General features: G+C 45.1%; 1 protein-coding gene across 1 annotated transcript in view; it reads left to right on the top strand.

Annotated features, from left to right (window-relative positions):
• The first annotated feature begins 9,004 nt into the window (after positions 1-9,004).
• ST8SIA5 (ST8 alpha-N-acetyl-neuraminide alpha-2,8-sialyltransferase 5) overlaps positions 9,005-23,423 on the top strand; it is a 61,475-nt gene continuing 47,056 nt past the window's right edge. Inside the window, 1 exon segment of the mRNA XM_089895137.1 lies at positions 9,005-9,209. Within this exon segment, the coding sequence (XP_089751263.1) occupies positions 9,079-9,209 (131 nt within the window). The 5' untranslated portion in view covers positions 9,005-9,078.

The raw sequence follows: 23,423 nt of genomic DNA, 5'->3' as shown, positions 1-23,423 counted from the left end.
GTGGTTTCTGGAATTGACCCCAGCTCTTGGGGAGGGTTCTTAGTAGACTAAGCCAACTATGATAACACCATTGCCTTGTCAATGATTGGTTCAAGGACCCAGATGTAAGCCAATCCCGTGCGTGGCATCCATCCAGTGATTGTTATGGGTCCCAGGTTGGAGGGGAGTGTCTTTCTCTTTCTTCCTCTCTCTCTCTTTCTCTCTCTGTTCTGCTAATGTCTCAATTATTGCTGAAAGCCACCATATAACCATGAGGACAGCCATGCTTAGGAAGAAGCCTATACTTTACATGGCAGAGCTAAAGATAGAAAGAAACTGGGTTCTAGAAATATTGGTTAGCTAATTGTTGATCCCACCTCACCTCTAGTTTTTCTGTTATGTGGGAACATAAATTTCCCTATGGCTCCTGTTATTTTACTCAAAAGCTCTTAACTGGTGCACTGACCTTCAAGACACAAGATTTATTGTCTCCAGAAGTGAGATGGAGTCTCATCAAGCAGCCCATATTCATGCTCAGTGGTTCCTGATGACCAGGGGCATGTATTTATGGTACAGCTGGTCAAAGTTAGAGGGCATTCTATGCATGGGAATGTCATCCTGTGATCTCCAGGCTGCACTTCAAGGATAAATGAATCTGTGCTAACCTGTTGACAATGGATAATGGATTGACATGTTATCATCTATCAGGCCTTTGTAGACATAATGCCTGAACGCAGGGGAATGCCTTTTACAGTGACTCTTTATGTCAATGGAGTAGGACTTTCGCGTAGGGCTCTGCCTATCACATGATATGGACCAGGGGCAGCCACCTACCACCTGTGGGCCAACTCTGGTCATGCCCATTCATTTCTGTATTGGGCAACGGCAGAGCTGCCTGCAACAGAAGGGGTATGGCCCATGAAGCCTACAGAATCTGGCCTTTCCAGTAAAAGCTTGCTGACCCCTGGTATGCAGCACCATCTGCTTGGCCTGTAAGTAACAACGGTCTGGGCTAACCCACCACATAGCAAGGCCAGGCCATCCTACTGGTGACTATGCTTGTGGACGAGGCTCTGTCTTCAGGCAGAATACATCAATCCTGTTGTTTTTCATATGAAAGTACTGACAAGAAAACATTACAAGAAGTTTCCTTTAAAGAGCCCTGTTTCCACTAATTCCTATTATAACATCAGATCCATGTTCCTCCAGAAAACCACTCTCCATTAGATTGCATTGAAGACACAGGAGGATGTGGTCAAGGTGCTGTTCACCTGAAGGTTTCCTTCCAGTACTCTCTGTGCAGCTCTCCTGGGACTGGCCTTTGTTACAGGCACAGATGATACTTCACATTAAATTTCCTTCCATCACGAGCACTGAACGAAAGATTTTCCCAAGAGCAGGGCTTTAAAAGGGAGGGGAAAGAGTGTGTTTTTGTACCAGGAACCAGAGGGAGCCCTGGAAAGTGAAAAAAAAAAAAAAAATGTACCAGAGATGGGCTCTGAGCTTCCCAGTGCACAGTGGACCTGTTCCGAGCATGCTTACCGATTTCCATGAATATCAAATGAGCTGGATGGTGAAGCACTGACTACGGTGACAGCTTTCATGAAGCAGTGAGCCTGTGCCTCTACTCCTTGCCTGCTGCCCTGGAAGGGGCAGAGAATGCCTTCTCAAGTTGGTACCGTAACGAGAAATCCATGGTGGGGCCACCTGCCAATGGGGTGTGGGGCGCTGCAGCAGTGGGGAGGGGTCTGTCACATCCGTGTCTTTGCAGGCATTTCTCCCTCACACTGTTCTCCACCATCCTGCAGATTGATTTATCTAAAATGCAAATCTGAGCATATCATTCCCCTACTTAAAATCTTGCAATATGGGCTTCCCTGGTGGCACAGGGGTTGAGAGTCCGCCTGCCGATGCAGGGGACACGGGTTCGTGCCCCGGTCCGGGAATATCCCACATGCCACGGAGCGGCTAGGCCCGTGAGCCATGGCCACTGAGCCTGCACGTCCGGAGCCTGTGCTCCGCAATGGGAGAGGCCACAGCAGTGAGAGGCCCGCGTACCGCAAAAATAAATAAATAAATAAATAAATAAAAATCTTGCAATAGTTCCGTGGATAAGTCCCAGCTCCCTGTGCTCTGGCTCCTGCTACCCCCCAGCCTCATCTCCAGCCACACTGAGCTGGTTGTGCCACGTCTGCTGCTGCCCACGTGGCTCCTCTGCCCAGCATGCCTCGTCCCAGTGCTCTACCTGGCCAACCTCCTTACCTGTCTCAATTCATGCCAAACACCGCCTCCTCTGGACATCTTCCTTGCCATTCGGCCCCTGCCCACCTCTCCATCCCTGACACCCCGATTTGGGTTTACAGTCACACTTATCCTGCTCTAGGGCGCTGTGTGTCTGTCCTCACTGCGCTGTGAGCTCCTTTAAGGGCACAGACTATGACTTACTGATCTCGTTTCCCTGGCATGTCATACAATACCAAGAACATGGGAACACCTCTATCATGGCTACCGAACATCTGGGGCTTTTAGGACCCAGGACGGCGGGTAAATGACACGTGCTCTGCTGCGGCCATGGTCTTAGGGCTGGGAACCTCCCCTGGTGCTTTAGAAATGGATGATCACAGGGGAGCAGTCATCCCTTTCCATTTCTCAGGTACCTAAGGAACGTTAAACATTTCTAGGCAGCTACATTGATAGGCATTTTTTGAAATTCTGGCATTATACAGACCAGCAGCAAAATGTGACTCGGGGCCAGCCCTGGGTTGTAATGAAAAACATTCAGCTGAATTCATCAGTGCTCTTCCTCAAAGGACAGGACCTGATCCCAATGTTTCTACCCGAGGACTCTGCCTTTAAGGTGAGCAAAGGAGATCCCAGGTCCCTTTTTGGCCACCATGTCATCTAAGTGTGTTTGTTTTTTGGCTGCGTTGCACGGCTTGTGGGATCTTAGTTACCTGAGCAGGGATTGAACCCGTGCCCTTGGCAGTGAAAGTGCGGAGTTCTAACCATTGGGCAGCCAGGGAATTCCCTCTAAAAGTGTTCTGAGTGACCTTATTATAAACCGTGTAGCAGTTTCTATCTGTGGGAATATGACATGCCCGAAGTAGAAATGTATCTCTCTGCACTGCAATGCCCTGGATGCATAAACTATTATGGAATAATAATAACGTCTCTACCTTTTGAAGCAAACTGGGTAAACTGGGGCAAGTGCAGGAGAGAAATACCTGTGTAAACAAAAAGTGTTGCCCACCTTTCCGGTTCTACAAGGATAAAGCCATTAGCCACTGCAGTCACCCACTGACACTGAGCCCTGAAGAAAATTCAGGATGGAGAAAAACAGGAAGCATTCTGTGCTTTGGATATACTGGCCCCTAGATAGTTAAGATGTGTATCTAAAGAAAATTTTCAAGTGATCCCAGATTCTTGCACCTTCCCATACATAGAAAAGCACTAAAATCATTAACTTGAGATGTCTGTTCTTTGTGATTAGCAGTCATCTTTTGATGTTTGACTACATGTTTTTTCCAGCAAAAAAATATTCATGTATCCTGCCTCCTCCCTTACCTCTTTGGCATAGTTCCTCAGAGCTGTCTGGGCTATAGTCCTCAGTAAGGTCCCCAAATAAAACTTAACTCACAACTTTATGTTGTGCATTTTTCTTTCAGTTGTCACCTGGGAGGTGGTGCTGAGACAGAAGAAGGATGTTTCTCAGGTTGGAGATGTGAAGGCCAATGGTGACTTCATATCCATGTTCAAGGGACATGAACATGTTCAATTCCCTTCATAAGGGAACTGAACAAGGAGTTTAAGTTATAGTTACAGTCTATAATAATAATTTATTGAAAACAAGACTGATGGCACAGAGTCCAGTGTCTGAAGCTGCCCATGCAAGTGGCAAACCCTGGCTCTCTGGATTACGAGGCCATCCCTGGGCATTTCTAGTCAGTGGCCACAAGACACCCTTATCCCAGAAAAAGTGTCCCCAAACCACAAATCTGCCTTGTTCCTACAAATATAAAGATGCACAAGAATGGCATGTTCTTATCACAAACTCCTTGAACACATGGGTGGAATGCCACTTACATAATCTGGCAGGCTGCAGTTGTGCCGTTTGTTATAAAACCCAGCTTTCTTTTTCTTTTTTTTCACCAAAATTAAAAACCTTTTGTTTTAAAGGAAAAAAATCAAGAAAGTAAGAAGACAACCCATACAACAGGAGAAAAGTTTTGCAAATTATATATCTGATAAGGGATATAGTGGATGTATTTTAAAAAATTAAAAAAAATTTTTTTTATAGTGGATGTATTTTAAAAAATTTTATAGTGGATGTATTTAAAAAATTCTTTTTATTGGAGTGTAGTTGCTTTACAATGCTGTGTTAGTTTCTACTGTACAGAAAAGTGATTCAGCTATACATATACATATATGCCCCCTTTTTTGGATTCCCTTCTCATTTAGGTCACCACAGAGCATGGAGTAGAGTTCCCTGAGCTATACAGTAGGTTCTCATTAGTATCTATTTTATACATAGTATCAATAGTATATATATGTCAATCCCCATCTCCCAATTCATCCCACCACCCCCCTTTCCCCCTCGGTAAACCCAGCTTTCTTAAACCAGTAGAAACCTCTAAGATCTTTTCAAAATAGGAATCTTTCCATTTTCTATTGGAGACAATGCTCACAGCATGAGTAATGCCCATCAGTTATCAGTTATTTAGCAGATTGTGCCAGTGTTGACATTTATTCTTGGCTTAATTGTGCATGAGTGTGTGTTTTAAACAATGATGCAGCTGTCCCCATTCCCGGCAATTAGGATATAAAAATGGTGTTCGCTGAATCTGGCAGAGGGACCAGTTCTCCATGTGTTTACTCTTTTGTTTGCAAGGCCTTCTGAGTACTTGCTGCAATTCTACAATCAGAATATCAATTTGGCTTAAAATAAAACCATGTTTCCGTTAATAGAAACAACAGGGACTGCAGACCTCCGTGTTTCAAGGTCTTCAGGCTCTGACTCCATCATAGATGCTTGCAATTGTGTGTATGTGAAAGACACTTCTTTGACTTCCTGTGGAGACAGGTTTAAAATGCCATTAGGATCAGAAGAGCAGTGTCAGCAGAGATCTGGACTATTGCTAGTCCAGACTATTGCTCTGCAGAGTATCAAGCGATCCAAATACCTCCCATATATAAGTTCCAGGGCCCCAGTGGACACCAAAATCCACCAGTGCTCAAGTCCCTTACATAAAATAGCATAGTATTTGCATAAAACCTATGCACATCTCTAGACTGCTTATATTACCTACTACAATGTAAATAGTTGTAAATACAGTTTAAATGCTATGTAAATAATTGCTGGTACACAGCAAATTCAAATTTTGCTTTTTGGAACTTTCTGGAGTTTGGAATTTTTTCCAAATATTTTCAATCCCTGGTGGGTTGAATCTGAGGATGTGGAACCTGTGGATATGGAGGGCCCACTCTACTGCCACGAGATTCTATCTATGGCTAATGCCAGCATCAATATTCTTCACTGCTGATTCATGCAGGTGACCAGGCCATTGAGGAGAGACAGTATCCAGGGTCTAAAGCTGTTATTTTCTCTTGACTATTTTGGCTCTTGGCTTGGTGGGCTTTTTGCTATTAGATTAGCTAGTTAGTATCAGCTAGGATGGGACCAGTTCCTTATTAGGTCACGGCAAGTCTGAATAAATTACCTATGAAAAAATAACTTATCCCTTTGGAAACTGTTTAGCAGTAGTCACTAAAGCTAAGCATAAGTACTCCATGCCCCAGCAATTTCACTTCTAAATCCTGATAGCCAACGGATACACACGCATATATTCACCAAAAGACGTGCGCTGGAATGTTCATGGCTGCAACTACGCAGATGTCCGGCAACAGGAGAATGGATAAACAAGTTGTACTACAGTCCAACAATGGCATACTACAAGCTAAACTCTAACACACAAGGCATTAGTTTTCTGTTGCTGTGAAACAAATTACCACAAACCTAGCAGCTGAAATCAACACACACTTACCAGCTCACAGTTGTGCTAGTCTTAAATCTGGGCCCGGTGTAGCTGGGTTTTCTGCTGAGGGCCTCACAGGCTGAAGTTAAGGTGTTAGGTACTGAAGCTCAGGATCCTCTTCCACGTTCATTTGGGTTGTTGGCAGAATTCGGGCCCTTTTTTGTGACTGGAGGACCGAGGTCCCTATTTCCTTGCTGCCTGTCACCAGGAGCCAATGTCAGCTCTTAGAGACCGTCTGTATCCATGTGGACCCCTCGATCTTCAATACCAACAATGAAGAATTTCCCTTGTGTCAATTCCTCTCATACTTCATTTCCCTTTCACCAGAAAAAGCCCCATCCTTTTTCAGGGCTCATGTGATCAGGCCCACTGAGAACAATCTCCATACCTTAAAGCCAACTGATTTGGGTCTTAATTACATCTGCAAAATGCCTTTACAGCAGCACCTAGATTAATGTTCAATTGAATAACTGGGAGAGGCTGCGAGTACAAGAGAGGATGAGGAATCTTGGGGGCCATCTTAAAATTCTGCCTACCACACAACAGGGATGAATCTCACAGTCAATAGTGGGCAAAGGCAGTCAGACATGAAAGAACATATAATGTATGATTCCATTTCCATCTTCCATAAAATGCAAGAAAAGGAAACACTGATGTTTGGTGTTAGAAGTCAAATGGTGGTTATTCTTGAGTGTGTAGTAACTAGAAAGCTGCAGGAGGAGATTCTGGGGGACTGATAACATTTTTGTTTCTTGATCTGTGTGTGCCGATTACATGGTGTATTTAACTTGTGAAAACTCAGCAAGCTGTACATTTTTAGAATAATTTGGATTTATTACTTTAAAATAGAGTTGTTTGGTTTTTCCAGGGAAGCGTGCATCCAAAGACAGCTATAAGTGTCGGTACCTGACGTGAGTGGAGAATAAGCAGGAAAGGAAAGGAGACAAGAGAGTGCCTTGCCTGGCGTGATGGTGATATACCTTATGCACACTGTGGGCAAGGGCCAACTAAGTGAAGAGCTAGGACTCTGTTAACTTGAGCCTGCGTGCTGGACCTACTACATAATTTATGTGGCCCATTGCAAAGTGAAGTACTGGACCTCCTTGTTCAAAAATTGAGAATTTGAAGACAGTAAGAGTGGAACGTTAAGCCAAGGCTGAGGGTGTGGTTACGGCACTGGTCCCACTCCCTGGAAGCCAACCCTGCCTGTGGGTGTGGGAGAAGGAGCTACCCCTCCGATTCCAGTCTTTGAGCCTATTGACTGTAGACTGGGTTAGCTGGAGCCTAGGAGGTGCTAACTCATTAGTACAGGCAAAAGCAAGCATTTTGATGTGCAAGACACCAATCAAATGTGGGGATTATAATAATAATGGACCATCTAAATGTTTATGTATTATTTCTTTCGTTGGCTAAAACGCCTACTGGCAACCTCATGGATAATATGCATTTGATACATAGATAGCACAGGGTCCACTTTCACCTTGTAAATTAGCATGAATTCCAAGACATTGGTGGAACCCTAATCATGAGATTTAACCATGTGTTCTTTGGTCTTTTCAGCTCAAAGAGCGAACTATTAAATGCCGAGACCAGAATATTGGAGTCTGGGTACTTCACCGTCAAAGTTCTTTTTCTCGCTGAGAGATTCGAGTTCCAGTCAAGTTCCAAGTTGAAGCGCCGACCTGACTCTAGAACCTCCCTGACTGGCTGGAGGGCCCTGGGAAGGGGCGCCCTAGAATCATCCAGTGAGGGCTACGTGGTGACCGCCGGGGGCACGTGACTCCCAGGCGGTGGAGACTCGCAGTGCCAGGCTGCCAGGGCTGTGGCTGGGCGTGCGGGGTGGGGTGCGGGGTGAGGGGAGGAGCGGGGAGCACAGTTCGAGGTTAGGATTTCTGATGCGGTACGGCTTTGGCATTGCATTTGTTTATTTTTCCCTGGTGTGCACTCTTGAAGCACAGACCTTTCTAGACATTGACTTACTAAAGCTTTGGGGGACAGTGGCTCCCGAAGGCGGCCAGCTGCCTGACCTAAGATTTATGAGTAGTTCCAAGGATGAGACAAGGTCCCAGTGTCTCGGTGACAATGAGGTCTTTGACGAAAAGGCGGGAGCTGCGGCTGGGGAATGCGAGGAGGCCTGTGGCCCTGGCGGAGAGCCCCTGAATCTCCTCCCTGCTGGAGTGGGGCTCCCGGGACGCGGGCGGGCGATCCCGCAGGCCATCAGCATGCAGGAGCAGCGCGCTCCGTCCTTGAAGGGCTACCCGGCTGACCTTGCTCCGCTTTCTCCGGAGAAATCTCCCCGAGAGCGCGAGGACTCGGCCGCGGCGGTGACTCGGTGCCTTGCGCGCCGCATGCAAACGCTCCCCTCCAGCCAGCCCAGCTCCGCAGCCGCGGTTTCCCTCCCTGCCTCCTTTTTAAATTCCACGATTCAAACCCGGCATTTTCCGCTCCACCCCTTCCCCTTTCCATCGCCCGCCTGTCTTCACCCAGACTGTCCGGGTATTTTGTCCCCTACCTCCCATCTGCAGAACTGAAGGCCGACCTTCGCGCTCCCTCGCTGCGGGCCCGGGGATCGGACTTGGCCTGCCAGGGCCGGGCACTGCGCTCGAAGACCGATCCGGAGCCCGGCCGGAGGGGGCGGTGTGCGGCGCTCTCGGGCGCACAGGCGGACCTTGCCCGTGCCCCGCTCCCCATTGGCCGCCACCTCGGCGGGAGGGGCCGCCCGCGCTCAGGGCACCTGGCGTCGCCGCTCCGCAGGGAAATCGGAGGCTGCCGGGCGCGGACGCCGGGAGGGAAAGGCATCCGGAGGGAAGGCCCGGGGCCGCTGTCGAGTTCCCAGAGGCCTGCCCTGTTCTGCCAGCCGCCCCGCCGCGGGCGATGCTCGGATGCCCCTGCTCCGTCTTCGCCAGCCGGAAACTTTGCCCGGAGAAGTCCTCCACCCTCCTGACAGCGCGGAGAGGCGCCTGGTGGGCCGCGCGCCCCCAGGGGCCCCGCAGCCCCGCGCGTGATTGCGGGGGCCCCCAGGCGCCTGGCGCACGCCGCGACCCGCCGTGCGCGAGCGGCCGCCAGGATGCGCTACGCGGACCCCTCGGCGAACCGGGATTTGTTGGGGAACCGAACTTTGCTCTTCATCTTCATCTGCGCCTTCGCCTTGGTGACCTTGCTGCAACAGATCTTGTATGGCAGGAACTACATCAAGAGGTAAGAAAGTCCGAGCGCGGGTCGGGGTGCGCGGAGCCCGCGGGTGAGTCCCCAGGTGGCGGCCGCAGCATCCGCCTCGGCGTCCCCGGGGTGAGCGACCGTGGGTCTGAATTTAGCCTCGAGCACCGCCGCGTTAGGTTCGGGTCACCGCGCTCGAAGCGCATCTCTACTCCCAGCTAGAGGAGAACGCCTGCCCAGCGCTGGCCGGAGGCGCCCAACAACTTTGTTCTGTTGTGAAAAATGGGGGACAGGCTGGAGTTCGGAGGGGCCAAGCTGACGATAAATCCATGTGAATGCCCTGAGCGGCCGCAGGGGTCAGATCGGTGTCCCCAAATCTACAGCGCCATGGCCACTTGGTTGGAGGGGAGGCTGCCGGGTGTGGAGGGCTCAAAATCGGATAGGCTTACCACTCGAGTCCTGAACTTTTGTGGTGGCCCTTAGAGGAAAAAGCATATTGTTCCCCGCAGGAGTGCCGGGTTAGGTTGGGGGGATAATGGGCTAGGACGATGCGACAGAGATAGTGGATCCTTATAAACCAGTAACCACTGGATCTGTGAAACTCACACCCTGATCCCTCTGAAACAGATGGTTCTTTCTCATCCTTACGCAGAAGGTCAGAGCTGCCGCAGAAGTTAACCCTCCCCTCCTAGGCTCTCCTCCCACCCCACCTCATCCACGGGCAAACTCCATTAAGAGACAGAGCAGTAGGAGGTGTCACTCAGAAACTCGGGCCCAGCCTCAGTCCCTGTGTGTGCGGAAAATATACGGAAATGCCAACCGTTTTCGTCTGCCTGCCCTGCTGGCAGGGGAAGAGCTTCGGGTTACTCTGCCTGGTTTCGGGGCTTGGGGAGAGAGCTGCCCCAGGATCCTCCCATTTCAGAGCCTCTTTTGGAAAGAACCCCCCTCTCTTTTCTACTGGAGGTTTTTCCTTTGCTGTCAGTTGTCTTCCTACTCTCGCTGCCCCTCCCCAGCGAGGCTGATAGAAAACAAAATGCCTGGCTAGCTATATAAACATCCCGTCTTCTCTAAACTTCTAAATAATAAAAGAGTTGTTCTCTTTTCATCCTTTGGATTCCACAGCAGTCATTTGTGCCCCTAGTCTGGGCGGCACTCAGGGATGGGAGAGTGACATTGCTGCCGGGCCTTGGCTCACAGTAGGAAAGCCAAGCAGTTAGGCCATTTTCCGCTCCATGTCCCAGAGCTGGGTAGGATGAGGCGCCTTGGCCAGGACATTTGTTTCCAACCAGCCGCTGCTCCTGACCTTCCCAGAGAGCGTTTTTCTCTGGTTGAGGGCAGCTGACGAGCTCTGCCTGGTGCTGGTATCTTTAAAGGACATTTTCAGAGAGTCTCCCGGCTTGCCGGAGCCCATTGGGCCTGCTGCCCCCCAGAGATGACCCTGCTGGGCCCCAAATGGCCTGCTTGCTGCACTTGCTCCTCAGCAGGATGGCTGTGGGTTCCTACCCCCTGCTGGCACCTACCCGGAGCTGCCGGGGCTGCCGGGATCGTTGCCGTCTCGTCAACAGCGGGAGAATATCCGTGCCCACGGCAAATGGCAGCTCAGCTTCTAGGTGCTTGCCCCGGCAGGCCCTCCCTGATCTTGGGTGGGTGTGCCAGCTGCCCGGAGCTCAGCGGGCATACCAGTTGCATCCCATCCTCTCACACAGAGACCCTGAGCCCCTCAGTCTCAGAGGCCGCCACAGGCCTCACTCCAGGGACTGAATGAATCCAATCAAGCAAGCAAAAGTTGCATGCATTCAATCCTGGAGGGGCACCATGGGGTCTCTAAAGAAGATGATGTGGTCCTGGTGTTCAGGGGGCTTGATGTCTACTTGGGGAAACACAATGGCCACACATGAGATAGGAATGAGTGTTGAAATGTTTAAGGCGGGAGGCACCACTGGGCTGGAGCTGTTCGGGAAGGCTGCCCGGAGAAGGCTTGACCTGAGTGGGCCCGTGAAGGAAGGGGAAGCTTTGGGCAGGTGAGCGGAAGTGCACATCAGGAACCGAAGGGGGCAGGAGAAAAGGTGCGGAGATGTGGCACCGCCTCCTCGCACCTCTCCCAGGTTGACCCTACCTGTGCTGTCACACTTGGCTTAACCTTTGGTTAGCTGCTCCTGGGGCTGTCCTGACCCTGAACCAGGTTGCGGCTGCCACATCGGAGCACGAATAGCACCTGCTCCCCTATCTTTTTCCTACACATCTCATCACTGTAATGAATTAACTTGATGGGATTATTGGTCTGTCTCCTGTGTAGAAACACTTGAGTGTTCCTCCAGCAGATGTCCTGGAACAGCCTGCATCAGAGTCACCTGCATGGCCATTGACATGCAGATTCCTGGGCCCCTCTCTGGGGTGGCATCCAGTAACCTGCTTTTTTAACAAGCTCCTCAGATGATTTGTAACAAGTCCCCTCTGCTGCTCTAGGCCCGTGGTTCTCAATAGAGGGCAGTGTTGTTCCCCAGGCAATGCCTGGAGACACTTTTGCTTGTCACAATGGGGAGAGGAGAGCATCTGGCATCTCGCAGGCTGAGGCCAGGGATAGGGCTAAAGATGCTGCAATGCATGGCCTGTCCACGACTAAAGACTTATCCAGCCCCAAATGTCAGCAGTGCTGAGGGGGAGAAACCCTACTCTAGATGAAACTTCCATGAGGTAGAGGTTCAGTCTGTTTTGTCCCCAGCTGTACCCTGAGCGCCAAATATGGTGCCTGGCACATAGTAGGTTCTCAAAATATTGGGTAATGATTTAAAGTGGTGTGTGCGTGCACACGGGCAGGGGTAGTGATCACAGGGACACAGTGAAGACGTGGATCCCACTGGCGTAAGGGGGAGTGTAGGGAAGGAGGGGACAGACGTAATATTGGGCCAGCGGCTTCAGTGAAGTGCTTTGTGGATTGGGAAGGACAGCTGGAATTTGGTTCATTAGGCCATAGGGAGCCACATGTGGTCCTTGAGTAGAGTAGGGATGTGATCAAAGCCTTTTAAGGAAGGGGTAGAGAAAAGGAGAGAAGGGGAGGCTGTTGTTACAGCCTGGTCAGAAGTGAGGAAGACGTGGTGCTGGGGGCATATCTACTTTGGCGCCAGGGATTCATTTGTCCATTCTTTGCTTCTGTGCTGAGCTGTGTGGATGCATTCGGCAGAGCCTTCATTGTTTGATGTGACACAAAGAGCTCAGGGGCACAAAGAGGGCCAGCTGTTCCGGTGAGAATCAGGGACAGATTACACCCGAAGGAAGTGGGGGTGTGAGTCAGTCTGCATTCTTTCTTTGGGCCCCTGGCTTCTCCCTGTGCTGTACAGGGGACACTGCCGGGAAAGGGAGCGGAGGGGAGATGGAGGGGAGGGGGAGGGAGGAGGAGAGGAGGAAGGTGGGGCAGCGCACGTGGCTTAGTGGGCTCAGGGTCTCTACAGGAGAAGGTGCACTGTATGTGGATTAGGAGGGAAAGGCAAGAAACAGAGCTGTGAAGTTTGCCCTTGGTGCTTCCTGGCTCCACATCTGCTCTTGATTGAACAAATCCTTAACGAAGATTTCCTACACGCTGAACACCACAATGGTGTGCAAGACAGACACAGCCCAGGGTTCTCGGGAGCTCACAGTCTATGGGGAAGACAGAAGGACACATAACACATACACAAGCCACACTGGAGTTGTGGACAAGGAACTCTAAGGATGTGGAGGGAGCCATAGTGAATCAGGGTGTCTTCAAGGTGCAGGGAGGCATTTGAAGGAAGTCTTAAGGAAAGGGGAATGACCCATAAAAACATGGGAATGTGGAAGGATGGTGGAAGGTACCCAGGTTGAACAACGGTAGAAAGGTGCAGGGGAGACTTGAGTAATTCTTCATACCTCCTATATAGCTGGGGGGCAGGGTGGGGCAGGGTGAGGCAGGCAGGGCCGGGTTATGCAGAACTAAGTGGGAAATATGTGAGAAGGAGCTTGTCTGGAGCAAAGAGGGTAACAAGTTCGAGTCTAGATCTGCTCAGATCCTGCAAGGCAATCCACTTGGCACTCTCCAGCAGCTCATTGGAAAGGAGCTCGGGAACTGTGGGTGGACAAGAGCCAGACTAACAATGGAGATCTTGGAGTCGCCAAGCATCAAAATCAGCATTTTTCCAACTTTTAGGATTGCTATCCACAGTTAAGAAATATGTTATACCCAGGGATCCAGGACACACTCACATATACATCCATCTGAAACAAGCATTTTGTGAAAGAATATTTGGCCTTATTATGAGAAATTCACTTTAGTATTTTCTATTCTACTTCATTAAAAAAATTTTGTTTCACTTCATTTAAAACATAAATTCAGCCTTAAAAAGGAAATTCTTTTTTTTTTAAATTGTGGTATAGTTGTTTTACAAAGTGTGTTAATTTCTACTGTACAAAAAGGAAATTCTCCCTTTGAGCCCTCCACTGCTCCAAATTCCCTTTGTTAGTGCTAAAACCTTCACATAAACTCATATCCCTGGAGTGTTAAGGACTTCAGTTACTCATACTTTAACAGAGGGGTAAGGAAAGGGCAATGTTTCTGTTTTTATGTTTTTTTGGTTTTTTTAAGGAAGAAAGGACATTGTGTGATCTGGTCGCAACCTGCCTTTTAAACTTAATCTCAGAGGACGACTAGATAGGCATGGGCCTTGAATGCCCTCTTTCACTGTCTCTCAGTGGAGCTTTATAATTCTCCATAAAGAATTTGAACATTTTTTGTTAGATTTATCTCTAGCTACATAGTTTTTACTGCTACTGTAAAAAAAATCTTTAAAAAATTATATTTTCTAACCATTTGTAGGTAGTATAAAAAATAAATTTTATTTTTTTGTATATTGATTTTATAATCAGCAAGCTTGATGATAATAATAATAATCAACACATAATGATAATAATTTATCTGTAGAGTCTTCTGGGATTTCTTTGTAGGCTTTTTTTCCCTTTCATTACAATCCTCATACCATTTTTTAAAAAATTAATTTTTATTGGAGTATAGTTGCTCTACAATGCTGTGTTAGTTTCTACTGTACAGCAGAGTGAAGCAGCTATATGTATATATATATCCCCTTATTTTGGATTTCCTTCCCATTTAGGTCACCACACAGCACTGAGTAGAGTTCCCTGAGCTATACAGTAGGTTCTCATTAGTTATCTATTTTATACATACTATCAATAGTGTATATATGTCAATCCCAATCTCTGAATTCATCCCCCCCTTCCCCTCTTGCTGTCCATACGTTTTTTTCTCTATGTCTATGTCTCTATTTCTGTTTTGCAAACAAGATCATCTATACCATTTTTCTAGATTCCACATATGTGTTAATATGTGATATTTGTTTTTCTCTTTCTGACTTACTTCACTCTGTATGACAGTCTCTAGGTCCATCCACCTCACTACAAATAACTCAATTTTGTTTCTTTTTATGGCTGAGTAATATTCCATTATATATATGTACCTCATCTTCTTTATCCATTCCTCTGTTGATGGACATTTAGGTTGCTTCCATGTCCTGGCTATTGTAAATAGTGCTGCTATGAACATTAGGGTGCATTTGTCTTTTTGAATATGGTATATGTCCGGTAGTGGGACTGCTGGGTCGTATGGTAGTTCTATTTTTAGTTTTTTAAGGAACCTCCATACTGTTCTCCATAGTGGCTGCACCAATTTACATTTCCACCAACAGTATAACAGGGTTCCCTTTTCTCCACACCCTCTCCAGCATTTATTGTTTGTAGATTTTTTGATGATGGCCATCTGACTGCTGTGAGGTGATACCTCATTGCAGTTTTGATTTGCATTTCGCTAATAATTAGTGATGTTGACCATCTTTTCATGTGTTTCTTGGCCATCTGTATGTCTTCTTTGGAGAAATGTCTATTTAGGTCTTCCGCCCATTATGTGATTGGGTTTTTTTTTTTTTTTTGATATTGAGCTGCATGAGCTGTTTGTATATTTTGGAGATTAATCCTTTGTCCGTTGCTTCGTTTGCAAATATTTTCTCCCATTCTGAATCTTGTCTTTTCGTATTGTTTATAGTTTCCTTTGCTGTGCAAATACTTTTAAATTTAATTAGGTCCCATTTGTTAACTTTTATTTTCACTACTCTAGGAAGTGGGTCAAAAAAGATCCTGCTGCGATTTATGTCAAAGAGTGTTCTGCCTATGTTTTCTTCTAAGAGGTTTTATAGTGTCTGACCTTACATTCAGGTCTTTTATCCATTTTGAGTTTATTTTTGTGTATGGTTTTAGGGAGTGAAGTAAAACTGTCACTGTTTGCAGATGACATGATACTATACATAGAAATCCTGAAGATGCCACCAGAAAGCTATTAGAGCTAATCAAAGTCACAGAATACAAAATTAATACACAGAAATCTCTAGCATTCCTATACACTAACAATGAAAGACCAGAAAGAGAAATTAAGGAAATAATCCCATTTACCACTGCAACAAAAAGAATAAAATACCTAGGAGTAAACGTACCTAAGGAGGTAAAAGACCTGTACTCAGAAAACTATAAGATGCTGACGAAAGAAATCAAAGATGACACCAACACATAGAGAGATATACCATGTTCTTGGATTGGAAGAATCAATATTGTGAAAATGGCTATACTATCCAAAGCAATCTACAGATTCAAAGCAATCCCTATCAAGTTACCAATGACATTTTTCACGGAACTAGAACAGAAAATTTTACAATTTGTATGGAAACACAAAAGACCCTGAATAGCCAAAGCTATCTTGAGAAAGAAAAATGGAGCTGGAGGAATCAGGATCCCTGACTTCAGACTATAGTACAAAGCTATAGTAATCAAGACAGTATGGTACTGGCAAAAAAACAGAAATATAGACCAATGGAGCAGGATAGAAAGCCCAGAGATAAACCCACGCACATATGGTCACCTAGTCTATGACAAAGGAGGCAAGAATGTACAATGGAGAAAAGACAGCCTCTTCAATAAGTGTTGCTGGGAAAACTGGACAGCTACATGTAAAAGAATGAAATTACAATCCTTATACCTTAATTTACTTTTCTTATCTTACTGTGCTGATTAGGACCTTTTAATATCATGTTCAATAAAAATGTCATAATGAATATCCTGGCCTTAATTCTGATTTTTTCCTTAAAAAATTTTTTTAAAAAAGAATAGCTATATTGAAATATACTCATAAATCCACCCATCTATAAATTCATAAAATTCACCCATTTGAAGTATACAATTAAATGGCTCTTAGCATATTCACACAGTTATGCATCCCTCACCACAATCAATTTTAGAACATTTTCCTTACCCTGCAAAAGAAACCCTGTACCCCTTAGCCATCATCCCCTAGTACCCCTATATCTCCCAGCTCTAGAAATGAATAAATACACTAATCTGTCTCTATGGATTTGTCTATTCTGGACATTTCATATAAATGGAAACATACAATATATGGTCCTGTGTGACTGGCATATTTCACTAAGCATATTTTCAAGGTTCATCCATGTTGTAGCATGTGTCAGTTCTTCATTTCTCCTTTTTTAATTTTTATTTTATATTGGAGTATAGTTGATTAACAATGTTGTGTTAGTTTCAGGTGTATAGTACAGTGATTCAATTATACATATACATGTATCTATTCTTTTTCAAGTTCTTTTGCCATTTAGGTTATTACAGAATATTGAGCAGAATTTCCCATGCTATACAGTAGGTCCCTGTTGGTTATCTATTTTAAATATAGCAGTGTGTATATGTCCGTCCCAAGTTAGTACTTCGCTTCTTTTTTTTGATGAGTAATATTCAATTTATGGATACACCATATTTTATTTATCCATTAATGATGGAATTTTTGGGTTCTTTCCACATTTTTGCTGTTATGAATAAGACTGCAATGAGCATTTGTGTACAAGTTTTTTTTTTGTTGTTGTTGTTGTACGCGGGCCTCTCACTGTTGTGGCCTCTCCCGCTGCGGAGCACAGGCTCCGGACGCGCAGGCTCAGCGGCCATGGCTCACGGGCCCAGCCGCTCCGCGGCATGTGGGATCTTCCCGGACCGGGGCATGAACCTGTGTCCCCTGCATCGGCAGGTGGACTCTCAACCACTGCGCCACCAGGGAAGCCCTGTGTACAAGTTTTTGTGTGGACATGCGTTTTCATTTCTCTTAGGTATATACCTACAAGTGGAATTGTTGGGTCATATGTTAACTCTATGTTTTACCATTTGAGGAATTGCCAGGCTGTCTTCTGAAGTGGTTATACCATTTTACACTCCCTCCAGCAGTGTATGAGGATTCCAAGTTCACCACATCCTTGGAAACACTCATTATTTATTTGTCTTTTTGATCAGTCATCTTAGTGGTTTTGAAGTGTTATTTCATTGTGGGTTTGATTTGTGTTTCCCTGATGGCTGGGGATGTGGAGCATTCTTTTGTGTGCTTATTCTTGGCCATTTGTATATATTCTTTGGAGAAATGCCTATTCATATTCTTTGCCCATTTTTAAATTGGATGATTTGTCTTTTCATTATTGAGTTTTAAGTGTTCTTTATAGATTTCAAATATAAGTCTCTTGTCAGATATATGATTTGAAAAACATTTCTCTCATTTTATTGGTTGCCTTTCACTTTCTTGATGATGTCCTTTACAGCATGAAAGTTTTAATTCTGATGAATTCCAATTCATCTACTGTTTTCATTAGTTGCTTGTGCTTTAGGTGTCATATCTAAGAAACCATTGCCTGTGTACAATATCCAATGTCACAAAGATTTACACCTATGTTTTCTTCTAAGAGTTTTTATAGTTTTAGCTCTTACGTTGAGGTCTTTGATCCATTTTGAATTAATTTTTGTATATGGTGTCATTAATCCTGATTTTAAGGGAAATGGTGGTAAAGTGTCACCACTGAGTCTGTGTGCTTGGTTTGGTTTTGTTTGTTGTTGTTTTGTAGATATCCTCTAGTAGGGTAAAGAAGGTTCCCTTGTGGAGTATGCTAAAAAGTTTTGTTGTTTTACTGTGTTTGGATACTAATTTTAATCAGATGCTTTTTCTACATCTATTGGATGATATGGACTTTTTCTCCTTTACTCTTTTGATGTGGTAAATTGTACTAATAGATGTTAAACTTATAATTTTAGAGATAAACCCATATTGTTCATGGTACAGTATTTGTTTTATATGATGTGAGATTTTATTGACTAATATTTTTATTTAGGATATTGTATCTCATGTTCTTGAATGATAGTGGCATGTAATTTTTTAAATGCTGTTTTTGTGTAGTTTTAAAACCAGTCTTGTAAAATGAGTTGGGAATGTTTCCTATTTATCTGTTTTCTGGAATGGTTTATGGAAGTTTGACATTTATGTTTTGAAAGCTTCGTAGAATTCACCTGTATAGCCACCAGCACCTAATGTTTTCCTTGTTAAACTTACTAGAATTTTAGAATTAAATTATTAATTATTAAAATTAAATTACTAATTCTGTTTCTTTAATGGTTTAAGACTGTTTAGGTTTTTATATTTCTTCAATCATTTTTTGGCAAATTATATTTTTACAGAATATTTTCAAAAGATTTCATATTTATTCATACGAAGTTCATAATATTCTCTGTTACATCTGAGTTTTGGCCACTTTATTTATTCCTAACATTGTTTATTTCTTTTTCTATTTCTTTTACTGCTGTTTATTAAATGGCCAGCTTCGGGCTTCGTTGATTCCTCTCTTGTATCTTTACTTTCTACTTCATTAATTTTTATGCTTTGGTTTTATTCTAGTGTTATTTTTCTAACTTCTTAAGTTGGATGCTTCTCTCTTTAATTTTCAGTCTTTAGTATTTTCCATTGTACACTTCTAAGGTTATAAAATTTCCTCTAAATAATTCTCTAGTTAAAGCCCTATGTTCTGGGATGATGATGATGATAACAGCAGTTTGGTGTTATATTGCATTTACCATATGCCAGGTGCCAGCCCAAGTGGTTTATGTATCACCACACTGAATTCTAACAACAAGTAATAGATGCAATTACTATTCTCATTTTCTAGGTGAGGAAACAGAGGCACAGTGAAGTTAAGTAATTTGTTCAAGGTCATACAGCTTGTAACTACCAGAAGTATTTTCATTGTCTTAAACTTTTTATTTATTTATATATTAAAAATTTTTTGGCTGCGTTGGGTCTTTGTTGCTGTGCACGGGCTTTCTCTAGTTTCGGCGAGTGGGGGCTACTCTTCATTGTGGTGCGCGGGCATCTCATTGTGGTAGCTTCTCTTGTTGTGGAGCAAGGACTCTAGGCACGTGGGCTTCAGTAGTTGTGGTGCACGGGCTCAATAGCTGTGGCTCGCAGGCTCAGTAGTTGTGACACATGGGCCTCGTTGCTCCATGGCATGTGGGATCTTCCCTGACCAGGGATCGAACCCCTGTCCCCTACATTGGCAGGCAGATTCTTAACCACTGCGCCACCAGGGGAGCCCCTTTCATTGTCTTGAATTCCAAATATTTTCTAATTTCTCTCATGATTTATTTATTTTTGCTCATAAATTTAGAAATGTTTTAAAATTTCCAACTACTTTATTTATCTTTTTGAATTTTTAACCCAAATTCATTGTGATAATAAGAGAATATGGTATTTATAATGCTGATTCTTTGAGATTTGTTGAGATTTTCTTTGTGATCTCGTATGTGGTTGATTTTCATAAACATTAGGTGTGTACTTGAAAAAAATGTGATTCTCTCATTGTTAGGTGCAGTATTCTTACTTGTCTTTTCTATCAAGTTGTTTTTTTAATTTTTCAATCTTCTGTATCCTTATTTTTTTTGTTTTTTGGCTCAGTTGTCCTGTCAATTTCTAAAAGATGTGTATAGAAATCTTCCTCTGTGATAGTGGATTTATCAGTTTCTCCTTGTCAACTTCCCAACTTTTACCTTATACATATTGAAGTGATGTTATTTAATGCATACTAGTTTAGACAAATTGTCTTCCTAGTGAACTGAATCTTTTGGTAAAGTGTAGTGAGTTTATTTTTAGTAATATTGATACATTGAACCTTAAAGTTGACGTTGTCTAATATTAATATAGTGAAACAGCTTTCATTTGGCTAGTATTTGCTTGTCATGACTGTCTCTATCCTTTTTTTCAACATTTCCATGTCTTTCATTCCATGTCTATGTAACCAGCATATAGTTCCAGTTTTGATATCTAGTCTGACAATATTTATCTTTTACCTGGAAAGCTTAGTGTATCTACGTCTATTGTGCTTACTGATGAATACCATATGATATTAGAATATTATTTCTGCCATCATATTCTGTGTTTTTTTATGTATTCTGCTTTGCTTTTTTTTCTGTCTTGCCTTTGGATTATTTGTGTTTTCCTGGCTGTAGGAAGAGGTTTCTAACGAGAATCTTCATCTTAGGTAGGCCCTGTTGCCATTGCAAGGGAAGCATGAATCGTGGGGATTGAGCGATGCCCCTAGGACAGCCGCTGGCTTTAGAACTCATCTACTACTTTCCTTGCCATATTATTCATCCATTTAAGAAGGAGTTTTACACATATTATGTATATTTTAGTTGTATTTTAGTGTTTTGTAGTGGGAGATGTTACAGATTGAGTTCCCTGGAAAGCAGACTCTTTGCCAGAGACTAGAATGCAGAAGGTTGATTAAGATGTGCTCTTGGGATCAACACCTGAAGAAGGGAGAAGGAATAAGATTGAGCAGGGGGAGAAATTGAGCTGCAGTGCAGTCCCAGAGAAGGCCTTAGCCACCCTGTAGGATTCCCTGAGTTGAGCCTTCCTCAGGGTGAGGAGGCTGGGCCTTTATACCTCTGGGTTGAATTTTCAGTCATTGGATGCAGCTGCCTCTGGAAGAGGGTGGTCTTGACCACGTTGGTTCTCCTTACATGAGGCAATTCCCAGAGGGAACTGAGAGCTGGGGGCTGTCAACTCTGGGCACCCCCAGAAGGTGGGGAAGAAATCCTTCATTCCTGAAGGGGCACCTGCCACAGAGGGTTGTTCAGTCTGCCATTTTGCCAGAAATAGAAGTCCTCGAATGTCTCCATCCCCTACGCCCTCCCCAAACAAAAGTCTTACCCCCATGATCAGCCTGTGCCTAAAGCCCCACTATTTTTTTGAAAGAATAGAGTTCTCAAAGCTTTATTAAAGTGACTTTTCCAAAAACTTGAAGAGCCCACTATACCTCACCCCTTTAGTGAAGACGGAACAACCCACCTTGCAAGCCCCAAAAGGATCACCTGAAGCCCTACTCTTAAAGGAGAACATCGCTCCTGCCAGCCAAGGGTCTTTTATACACATCACGTCTGTCCTGACTCTGTGCCTTTACCCAAACTGTGTTCCCACCTGCTATGCCTCCCCGACTGTCTCTGTGCCAGTCCAAATCCTGCTTCTCCTTTTGTTCTCAGCCCACAGTGCGCTTCCCCTGCCCTGAATTCACAGCACTTGTGCTGTGTGTACTTAGCACAGGCTGCCCAGCACTGTCCTGTTGCCTTCTGTGTGACTGCACAGCAGGCAGGAGCCCAGGCTGGCCCTGCCTTGTCCTGTCTGGTGTAGACAGGACTCTTCTATACTCTGTCTTCCCTCCAGCCTTCCTCTTTCCTGTGCCTCAAGGGGGCAGATCTGGGCTGCCTGCGTGTGGCTGGTGCAGGCCTGAAGCTTGAGGGTATGAAACTGGGTCAAGGAAAAGTACAGCCTGACTTCGTGCTGTATCTCAAATGCACATTCGAAGGCTCTCGCCGCTGATCCAACTCTCCCCCTACCGAGGGGCAAAGCCCTCTGTTTGACTGCCTGGAGAGACAGGCACAGCCCCAGGAGGTGGGGATCACAGGGGCTGGAGGATCTACCGGGGGGTGGCTCTGGAGGGGGACGGTGCCTAGTGGGGAGAGGGTGGAGTTGGAGGGCGCCCTAGAGAGGAGGAAGGGGCTGAGCTGACCACCGCCAGGGGTCTGTGCTTTGCTGGCAGAACCGCTACAGTTTTGCTGGTCAGAGCAAGTTTTGATGGGGCACCTGCTGTAGGGCTGGGACTGGGGAGAGGCAAGCAAGGCACCCAGGGGACAAAGTTTAAGAAGGCTCCCTCTCAGGTGTCGACCCTGCACTTGCACAAGGTGGAGGGTGGGGCCGCCCTCGATTTTGTGCCCTGGGTGCCTTGCTTGCCTCCCTCTAGTCCTGGCCCTGGGCTCTCTGTGCCCAGCTTGCACTAGGTGGTGGGTATTAATCAGCTTCCTGTCCCTTCCCCAGATGTCCCTCAGGGATGCAGAGCTAGCCTCTCATTCCTCGCCCTTGCCCATCTCTCTCTCTAGTTTTTTTCTTTTTGATATTTGTACTTTCCAGGCAAATTTTACCTCTTAGAGGATCTGGTTTCTCCCCTTTGACTTATCCAGGCCTATTCACTTCTCATCTAATAGGCTCTCATCCAATAATTCTCAAATTTAGCTCTTAACCCTCTGTGTAGGGACACCACCCCCCCTCCACATACATACACCTACAGGTGATGGTTTCATCAGGTAATTACATGAATTATTAATATTCATTAGAGGTTCATGAGCCAGACTCTAATTTAAGCAGATAATCCTAAATGAGGATTATCTCATTTAATCTTCACCATAGTCCCGTTAAACAGATCCAATCCTCCTCATTTAATACTCAGAGAGGATGAGTAACTTCTGTAAGTCCGCACAGCTTATAAAACCCTTGTAAGAGATATTTTATTCATCTCTGAATTCCCAGGACCTAGCACAGAGCCAGACATTAATTGTTGAATGAAAGGTGCATACAAAGAGAATACCCCAATTTTTGCCCTACAGTCAATGAATGTCCATTAAACACTCATTCAGCTTTGTGCTGGGCGAGAAGGGATGTTACTCAAGAATTATTAAGTATGCTACATGTCCTTAAGGAACTTACAGAAGCCTGAAAGAGACAAACATGAAAAATAGGTAAGATGGTATATAAATACATTTGGAATTGTGTGACAAAGACTATAAATCTTGTAGGTTTCAGAGGAGACAGCAATCAGGATGGCGAGTAGCGAGGTGGGACTTGATGTGGGCTTTGGAGAACTAGTGGGTTGCAGACACTGGGGTTGGAGATACTCTGGGGGACAGGCTGGGGTGCTGAGGCTGGAGGAGCAGGTGATGGAAGTCACTGAAGGCTTTTACATTTGTCTGTGTTCCCTGGCGCTCTGAGGCCAATGGCCTCTCTGGTCTCGGTTTAGTCTTAGGTAGTATGAGTGGGTGGCCTAG

Source organism: Delphinapterus leucas, chromosome 14 (assembly GCF_059928025.1).
Source record: "Delphinapterus leucas isolate spDelLeu-1000000601 "Yukka" chromosome 14, BTC_Dleu_Yukka2, whole genome shotgun sequence".
Classification (NCBI taxonomy): domain Eukaryota; kingdom Metazoa; phylum Chordata; class Mammalia; order Artiodactyla; family Monodontidae; genus Delphinapterus; species Delphinapterus leucas.
This window is presented reverse-complemented; position numbering and strand designations above follow the sequence as displayed.